At 38.5% G+C, this 10,090-nt stretch overlaps 1 protein-coding gene across 2 annotated transcripts in view; it reads left to right on the top strand.

Moving 5' to 3' along the window:
• Positions 1-2,787: 2,787 nt before the first annotated feature.
• Positions 2,788-10,090, top strand: part of LOC149192039 (uncharacterized) — a 51,987-nt gene continuing 44,684 nt past the window's right edge. The window contains exons 1-2 of one of the 2 annotated variants that reach the window (XM_089404461.1): positions 2,788-3,189; positions 3,473-3,638. In XM_089404461.1, the coding sequence (XP_089260587.1) occupies positions 3,090-3,189; positions 3,473-3,638 (266 nt within the window). In that variant the 5' untranslated portion in view covers positions 2,788-3,089. The remainder of the gene's footprint in view (positions 3,190-3,472; positions 3,639-10,090) is intronic. The other variant, XM_089404462.1, reaches the window with a different exon arrangement.

Raw genomic sequence — 10,090 nt, 5'->3', positions numbered from 1 at the left:
TATTGTTCCTGACCGTCAGTTCTAGCCTTCAGATTGGATGGTGGAGATTGCCCGTGTGGTTTTGTGGGGCCCGCAGGGTCTTCTTTCCGTTTGTTGTCGACGCGTCCCATCAGTTCCCTCCTTTTTGTGCTTTGGCGGTCGAGGCTGACAGCGGTCGTAGGTTGACGTCGGAATACCGGACGGAGGATGGTTTTCCGACGATCGCGGGCCTCGCGGGTGGTAAACGGTTTTTCAATTTTTGCAGCGAACACCTTCAGAGCGCGACACGTGGCACGGGGGGGGGGGGTCGGTTTGAAAACTGCCTTTATCGCACGTTAATGTTCAGTCATGTTGGTCGACGCAATTTGACCGTTGGCCATTGGATCTTTTGCTGCGGTTCGACGACCAAGATTGAATATGCTTGTTGGTGGTCGGGTTTGGTAAGGGTCATGCTTCTTACCGTTGCGTTTTTTCCTCCACTGTTGGTTTGGTTATGCAGGCTCTTTGATGAGGATCTTTGATTTTGGTTGCTCTTGATCTGCCGGATAAGTTTTTGCCTGCTCTTCTTTCCCGCTGTTGACTTCAACTTTATTCTTGGTTTTTGGAAACACTTCCGGCCTCTGGCCTCTTTTTGTTCGATTTTAGTAGTTGGGTAGCCTGCCCGTTTTCGGTTGGGCTTTATGGTCCCTCCCGTCTTCCACATCTCCAGGTGGACCGTTGTAATTTATGTATTTTATTAATGAAATAGAAGGCCCTACTCTTGCTTAGCAAAAAAGAAAGAAAGAGGTGATGATACTTTTTTGACATAACTAGAGTTAATTTTAAGAGTTTTGTTGGGAACATTACCCACTTCACTCAGAAAAGTAGTGTTGCACAATAAATATACTTGTTGGGTTGAATTTCATGAACCATGGTGCAAAGAAAAGACAAGCGCTACCCCAAAATCATGGTCATGTTTCCATAATTGACCACCTTTACTACACACTCTAAAAAATGTTAATGAAACAACCTCTACGGAGAAAGTCTACCTTCAAGAATTTGTATTAGTTACTAGTATGCCAATGAAGAAGAATTGAAACTATCCATTGAATTCTTTTACCCACAATATGTCACATCAAGAAAGAAATATTCTCCATGCAATGTATTACATGAAAATGAAAACCATTGTGATACATAAAACATAGCAATAAACCATCTTTTCTAGTGATACTTCACAACACACTAACTTGTATCTATCCCTGACACATTATGTTGCACCAAACGTTGTCTTCATGAACTAATTCTCACACCCAAATCTAAAGTGATGCCATACACATTGAACCAAATATTTCCTTAAGTGTGATATACATGGAACTAAAATGTTCATTAACTTTTGATCCCTTACTTTTGTATCCTATTGGATAGTTTATAAAATTTTAAGAATAAGAATTAAACTAGTCTAGATACATCGTAACTCTAGATCTACCAAGTGTTTAGAGAGATCAAATCTCTTGAGATGACCTCAAGAGATTTGATCTCTCTGGTGCTTGGTAGATATATAATTAAGATGGGTTTAAGCTAGTTTAATACCATTGACAAAACCATGGGTCGTCAAAACCTAGAGCCCAAAACCCCACCAACGATAAGTTAACTATTTTACCTCACAATTTTATTTTCATTATTATTATTTTTTAAATTTTATTATTATGTAATTTGGCTAAGCTAAAATGGTTGCGTTCTTCAACTTAGTATGGTAGGGATGTTGTAATGTCTCGTAAACATTTTAACTCAGTGAAAATAAAATAAAAAAAAAAAAAAAAAACAATTTCAAAGTAAAATAATAAAAATAAAAATTCTGCATTATTATTATTATTAATTTTCGTTGGTAGTTAAAGTAAATTTGACTTGGGCAAGTCACTCGTGGTTTTTGAGCTCTAGATTTATGAGAACCCATGGTATTCATGTGGAATATAGCCTATTTATCCATCTTAACTCTGGATCTATCAAACACCAAGAGGGATCAAATCTCTTGGCACACAAACCTCTTTGAAAAGAGATTTAATTCCTCTCAACGCTTAGTAGATCCAGAGTTAAAATGGATCTAGTTTGGTTATATAACATGACTGGACATGACATTACACCATCACATCTCTTCCATATTGGGTTACAGAGCGTTTCTATAATTTATTTATTTATTTTAAATTTTAAAGATTAATTTTTGTTGACATAATAAATATTTTGGACCTATTATGTCACAAAACTACTATGCTCATTTAAGTTACATATATCAAAAACTCATCTTCCACCTATGACTATGACCATAGAACTCTCACACTCCAATAAGATAACTATCCTTCCAACCTGCCCTTGGATTTGAAACTACCTTAACCATGATAGCCCCGGGATTTGAAACCAGGTAACAACCACAAGTCCATTTGAAACTACCTTAACCATGATAGCCCCTAGATTTGAACCCAGGGATCAATCACAAGTGTACGCAACAAAATTCACTAGACACCAGGTATCAACCACAAGTCGAGGCAACAAAATTCACTAGACATAGAAAAACCTCACCCACGTTGGTAGGTAGTCTTGAGTGGGATTTTTTGGACTTTCACCCACCTTGGTAGGTAATCTTTAGTGAAATTTTTTGAACTTTTGACTCGTAGCAAACTTCTATTGTGCAGAGATTACTCATCAAAATTGTAATTGTATCACTCAAACAAAAAAAATTAACATCCCCATCCGCGCTGCAAACCGCAGGATCCTGATGAACAGTTTTTAAATATTTAAGTTCGCTTAAAGGCAAGACGTGCAACCCGAACAAGCTAGAGGGCACCTTGCGTCTCCAAGTATCGCGTTGCAAACCGCAGGAGCAGGGTGAACAGTTTTTAAATATTTAAGTACGCAAGACTTGCAACCCAAACAAGCTAGAGGACACCTTGCGTATGCCGCATAAAAATAGACCCGCTTACTGGGTTTTGTGAAAAAGGAGCACGCGAATGGCAAGACGCAGCGTGTGAACAAATTTTTTATCAAATCACAACTGCATATATATCCAATTGGTCAGTGGAGCATTCAATGTTCCATTTGTTCTGATCTGAGAGTGAAATTTCATTTCGATAGATGCAATGGAGGAGGAGACTTCAACATGGGGATTGGGATGCTCTCTCATGGTGGTTGGGCGTCCCATATTCGCAGTACTCCTGGTCATCACTTTAATCCTCCTGGGTAGCGGCATCTTTTTACCCCTGAACTCAACTGTACTGCTATTATCATTTTTAAACCATTGGAGTTAGACGGTGGCTCATTTACTTTGTTCCCATATATAAAATTCGCACTAAAATCGATTCAATCGTTTCGTGTATAAATTGGGAAAACTTACAGTACAGGTCATATTAATTCTGCGTTTTGGAATCGAAGTTGAATTTGGGTATTTCATTGCGGGTCATTTTGCCCTGTTTTGGGAATTTTCGCTGCAGTACCCCTAAATTTGTGTTATGGGTATGTGCAGGATGGGTAGCTGCATGGAAATTGGTTCTGGTACATGTTCCTCTTGTACAGGAGGTATTTGGGCTGAGGAAGAAACCCTCAGCAGAAGCAAGGCCTAAGCATGCAACTTCTGGGCGGTTTTCGCACTTGTATGACAGTAACCGCTCAAAGTCCAAGTCATCCAGCAGGTGACGATCAAACAAAACTTGCTTCGTCTCCTTTGTTGGCAGACATCTAATTTTCTTTTAATTCATCTTCGCGTATTCTTGTGTTTCTTCTTTTTGGAATTTTCTATTCGATGTGAATCGTCTGCATCCGCGTCTTATCCCGAGTCCTGCCTATGAATTCTTAATGTCCAAATAACCCGTGGTTTTATACTGTTTATATTTGACCTCATTCAGACCTTCAGCTTATTTGCTCATAAAAACAAGAGTGGTTTCGTCTCTCTTTCCATTTTTAGCTCAGTAGAGCAGAGTAATTATTATTCCGGAGCTATATCTCATAATAGGGATATGCTACTGTAGGAGCTACATCTCATTATAAGGATATGCCACTGTAATAATTGCTTGTAATAGATCACATAGATAACCCTCACAAGGCAGAGAGGGCCCACAAGGCATGGCAACGATACCGCTGGTGATGTTAGTACTGAAATAAAGGAGGATGCTCTCACATCCAACCAGGTACATGTACCCCAGAGCCAACTTCTGAATTGACAAATATTTTGGTGGGGATTGGTTTTATTGATCTGCATCCTTCCTCTGGTATAATCTTCCCAGCATAGTGAGATTTCAAAATCTTTGCAGTTGATGGATTGGTTCATATCCTGGCGTATGAGTGATTATTCCCATACTGTGAGCGGGCCAATTAGTGGTTCTTTGATTAATGGAACGGGGTCCACTGCCTTGAACATGGTCCTCCTCTGGTTGACTGGTGTTAGTGATATTTTGTGATTTTGCAAAAGTAGAGCTCTAAGGAGTCGTCTAGGATCTTTCATTTAATAAAGCTAAGGGAGCATGCTAGATGTTATTAAGTTTACAAATATCAGAGAGGAAAAGAGATCATTGTATCGTTTTACATAATCTAGGATTATGTATTGCTAAGCTATGGAGATGAGAAAAGACACTGATAATTCAGCTGAGACTGTACATGTGTAATGAACATTATATCCAGAAATGCGTCAAGATCTTGTAAATAAAGGGCGAGAACTATGTCGTGCTCATCATTCCAGTATTTTGCTGTTTAATGTATGGTTATTTGTTATAACAATGCAATCTAGATTTGCTTATTTCTGATGAGTGTGGGCTCTTGATCTTATATTATTAAATTGTGTTAGGTTGTGTTAGGTATAGCTACCTTCCTGTGTTGCCTTTCATGTTCTAAGCCTTTTGAGGGCGACACATTTTAGTCTGGTTGCAGTTAAGGATCTGCATGTTACTTGTTGTGCAAGCACAACATTTTGGTCGTGTTCCTGTTAAAGACCTTGATATTGTTCATGTGTGTTTGAGATTCGGTTAAAGGTGATTTTGATGAATCTACAGTTACTATGTTAAGCATTTGAGATTATGAGGAAAGATAAACGAACATTGACATTTGAGACCTTCACTGCTCAAGTCCCGTAGGATTTATTTATATTTGTTCAGAATTAATTCGAGCACTAAGCATCTTAAGCAAAGTCTAGTTTTTAAAGTTAAAGGTGCAATGGCGATAATTTCTAGTGGTTGAATGGTTCAATTATTATGCGTATTGTTCAACTGTTAGATATTTTGCATTTAGACCTCTTATCTTTTAGTGATGCAACTGATGGTAAATATTTACAGATGATCGAGTCTAAGAAATTTTCCAGTGTTCTGTTTTTTTTAAATATTTCATATATTTACAAAACAACATTTTCAGTAAGAGAAAACAAAAGGTGGAAGGGTATATACAATAGAATTTATATCCTCTTCCTTAAAGCAACAAGCAAAGCAATAAAATCTGAATAGGTACCAGAGTCTAACAAGTTTGCATCCTTGACTAAAAAACCATTTTGCCAACAGCTTCATACATACCTCTTCTTTACACAAAAGACAAAAGGCGGAGAGAGATAACCTCATTCTCAAAAACATGTTTGCATTGAAGTTTTGGAGAACACGCGAAGCAATAATTCTCGGGCAATGCCAAGTAACACTAAGAGATGAATGGACCACAGATCTGAGGTCACCCAACAACACTGGATGCCAATTAATATGTCCCTGAAAAACAACAGACAGATAGTCTGAACATGCTCCTAACACGACCTGGCCAAATGACAATCTCAAAATAATTCTTTCGCTGTTTCTGGCCCGAGACAAGAAGGGCAGACCCCATTTGAGAAGGTACTCTTAGCCAGGTGGGCATTAGAAGGAACACCTGGATAGGTCACCAACCAAGCAAATACTTTGAGCGTGTAAGACTCATCGACCACACACTATGCATTCTTTGGATCCAACAACTCTCAGCAGTAGAAGACACCCACCATGCCTTCAGCACTGGACCAAACTGATGGTGCTGATGAAGAATGAAATACAATCTGTGAGAATCATAACTAACCAAGAGGCACCCAAAACTCCATTCCAATCATGCCAAAGGGGCTCTGGCAAATCTATTTTTCATTTTGAATGAGTAGCTTTAAAGGTTTTAGTTAAGTCCATCTCTTTACATGGTTTCTTGATTTCTGTGCTTGTTTGGAGTCTGGATACATTCTGTCAAATCTGGGAAAATAGTTCTGCTCATGTCCTCATGAAGGACTAAGTCCTTATGCTAGAAGGTGGTTAAATGAACAAGAGTTATTATGGATTGAATCGACATCGCATTGTAATACTAAACAGCTATCCATCAAATAATAGGACCATAGTATAATCAAGATGGCAGGAAAAAGAGCCAGTGAGAGGAAGGAAGGTCGTTGAGGTGTCAACTCAAGCCACCATCCAACAACAAGAGAATAAGAAGCAGCTTCTTCCAAGGGGAAGAGTGGGCAAATCACACTTTTCCCATAAATCTACAAGACAATAGGAACAGGTAAAGCCGGAAATCGATCCTCCACCTAATAAGAAAAGGGATGAGAGAATTGTAGTTTTTTTGAAACCTCCAAAAGTAAAGAGGGGGATGAAAGAGAATTGATCTTTCAACCAAGATGGAAATGAGGTGGTTGGGGTTTACCTCAAACCAATATTAAAGAGGAGGTATGGAAGAAAAGTTGTATTCCTAATAACTAGGAAGGAGTGAGGACAAAATTGGATTTGTCTTGCAAAGGGAAGAGGCCAAAGAGGCATGAAAGGAAAAGTAAATCTTCCAGACAAGAAGATAAGGGAGAAAAATCAGATTTCTTTTCCAAGAAGCAAGTGACAACTTGAGGTTGCCTCAGAATAGAAGAGGGAAAGGACAAATAAAATCTAGTTTTCTTCCAAGCAAAAAGGATAAAAGAAAAGTGATAAAAAATACAATTATTTTACTCAATAGCTTCCTCTTGAAAGCTTTGAATTTAGTGGGGACCACCTTGTTACACTCCCTTCTGGCTTCCATTTTGATCTTAGAGAGAATTAGGAGCAAATATATTTTGGAAATGTGAACCAAACATATTCTTGTTTTATGCAAATCTTTTCTTCAATTCTCCATTAGGTTTCTACAAACTTAGAATCCTTTAAGAAGAATTTTGCACGTTTAGAGAATCAAAATATAACTTGGAAGTTATCACCCTCCTTGATCCATTGGAATCCTTCCCTAACTTGCACATCCATTTCCTTATATTCCTTTGTTGATCTAATAATATTCTCTATCTTGGCCACCTTTGATCAGAGTTGAATGTATCCTCCTCCATGAATGTTTTCAACTCCTTAAAGTCTCATTTTGCAACCATCTCAGATAAAAGTTTCTACCAACCATCCCGCTCAACCATGGGTGTATGATATAGTCTTGCAGGTTGCAACTTCCCACCATAAATCCAACCCTGTCCCCCTTGGGGTGTGGTATGAAATTGCAGACCTTATAATCTAGATTTTGAAATCTTTAGGGGTCAAGTGAGAAACATTAAGTCTAAATGTGATCACATCTAGATCTTCCTATGTTGGACCAATAGAGAAGGAGGAAGCAATGGTCAATTGATATTTGTCTAGGGCTCACTTTTGTACATCAGTTGCTCTACCTTAGGTTTGCAAAAGCCACCCCATCTCTATGCCCATAAAAGATGTCTAATCTAACATGAATTTTTTCGTTCTCGCTTAATTTAGACTAAGTAATCTGACTTGCATAATAAATATTCTTTTGCTTCTAATTGGAAGTTTCTCTTCCACTTTTAGATAAAGAAGGGCAATTCTCATTTTCTATCACCCACCTATTCCACCATATATTGAAATCCCCCATAGGACCTCTCAAACATTGGGTAAGGAAGAGGCCATACAATTCCATAAATTGATCTTACCTTGCATTGCATTGGGTGTGTGAACAAAGGAAAACCCAAACATCTTACCCATGAGTTAAAAGGTAGTTTGTATAGATCTGTGCAAAGGATTTGTTCCATGGTCTAGAAAGCATACTTGTAATCATAAACCAACAAAAAGTACCACACCACCACTACCAAATTGTTGATTAGAAGACTTGAAGGGTCATTGCCAATAATACTCCATCCTTGTCCTGAGCTCAAAACTGATTGAATTCACCTCTTGGTGCAAAGTCAATATTTGGTTTAACTTTCTACAAAACATTTCTCACAAGTGTCTTCCTATTGGGGGTTGGCATCCCTCTAACATTCCGTGACATCAATGTCAACTTCACATGGATGAACTTTCCTCAAAGAGCTTGCCAAATCAATTATCGGTCACATAATGTCCCAAAGTGATGGTTGGGTGAGTTGGAGACCAACTTGTCACTTCCTTGTATGTTTTGGGATGTTGTTGAGAATCAACCACTTTGCAAGCTTTCTTTGAGTGAATAGGGTTGAGCTTGAGATATTTCCTCTTGCTTGATTACTTCACTTGGCATATTTTCTCCTTTATATTGTAGAGCTGATTGGGAATAGAAGGAATGAACTTGGAAATGAGATATGTTCCCCTCTCCTAATGATTTGATAGCTTGATTAGGAGAAGGTAAATTATTGATAACTTGATGATAAGAAGATTTCAGTATCTGTGCAAAACTCATTGCAGAACTTTGTTGTAGATTGGATGAAGGAACGTTTGAGGCTATGCAAGGCAAGGTTTCCTAATAGGTCAATCCCTTATTTTGGATCCTTGGCTTGACATGCAAAGTAAGTGTTTGATAGATTCAAATATTTTACCGTCTACAAATGAAGACCGTCAATTTCAAAAAATATTGCTGGTAGGGCAACTTGTTCAAATCTACTTTGACATGAAAAGAGTGTCGATTGCCATCACAATTAGTACTTTGCCGAATCTTGGGTCAAACACATCTACAAAAGGCCCCATATCATGTTTCAATTAGGAGGCCAGGGAACTCAATCCATATGGGTATTGCGCTTGATTGGTAATAATTGAATTGAAGTTGTGTTTCCAAGAGTAGACTGATCCAGGTGGATGTTGGTGGCCACCCACCTATCCCAGTTGGACCCCCACAACTGTCTCTTTCAGTCTTTTCAGTTTCCTAAATTGTAGCACAGTTTACTATTTTTAGCAGTTTTTCGGGTCCTAAACTTCCGGAGCCGTTTTGAGGCCCTAAACGACGTTTTTTGGGAAATCTACCGCCATCGATTTTTCTGTCAAAAAATCGTCTTTTCCGTCGTAGTCCTCGGATAGATCTTTCCAACAGGCTATCATGCGCGTCAAACGGAGATAATACTTCATTTCATTAATGGAAAATACTGAAATATGCTTACAACTAGAAATGGAAATAAACCCAATTCGCGACCTCGGGAAGTTGATGTACCGACTTACCCAGAAATAGGGCCCACAATTTGGCGTTTCATCTTCTAGGGTTAGGTTTTGGAATGTGAAGGGTTTTCCATTGTTTCTCAACAATAAATAGGCCTTCGACCCTCATTGTAACACAGTTCAGAGGCATGTAGCCACACATCTCTTCTCAAGCTACCGTCGCCCTAGCTGGTTTATTTCCATTTCTGGTTGTAAGCATATTTCAGTATTTTCCATTAATGAAATGAAGTATTATTTCCGTTTGACGTGCATGATAGCCCGTTGGAAAGATATCTCCGAGGACTACGACGGAAAAGACGATTTTTGACAGAAAAATCGCTGGCGGTAGATTTCCCAAAAAACGTCGTTTAGGGCCTCAAAACGGCTCCAGAAGTTTAGGACCTGAAAAATTGCTAAAAATAGTAAACTGTGCTACAATTTAGGAAACTGAAAAGATTGAAAGAGACAGTTGTGGGGGTCCAAATGGGATAGGTGGGTGGCCATCAACATCCACCTGGATCATAGACATAGGCTAACAAATTAGTAACTGTCCACGTCTTGAATTGCAAAATGTAATACAATTGCCTCATGTTGAAATTCTGATGTTCTATGTTGTAACAATTACTTATCACAAATCTTCTTTCTACTGCAATATCAATTAAGCAGTTGTAGATAGAACATAAACCAAATGCACAATATATGACAACCAAGAACAAAATGAGACACAGAGAATTTAGGTCCAATGACCAGGGCAAAAC

This window comes from Pinus tabuliformis, chromosome 2_2 (assembly GCF_031772625.1).
Source record: "Pinus tabuliformis cultivar Carrire ecotype Pingquan chromosome 2_2, CPIR1, whole genome shotgun sequence".
Classification (NCBI taxonomy): Eukaryota; Viridiplantae; Streptophyta; class Pinopsida; order Pinales; family Pinaceae; genus Pinus; species Pinus tabuliformis.
This window is presented reverse-complemented; position numbering and strand designations above follow the sequence as displayed.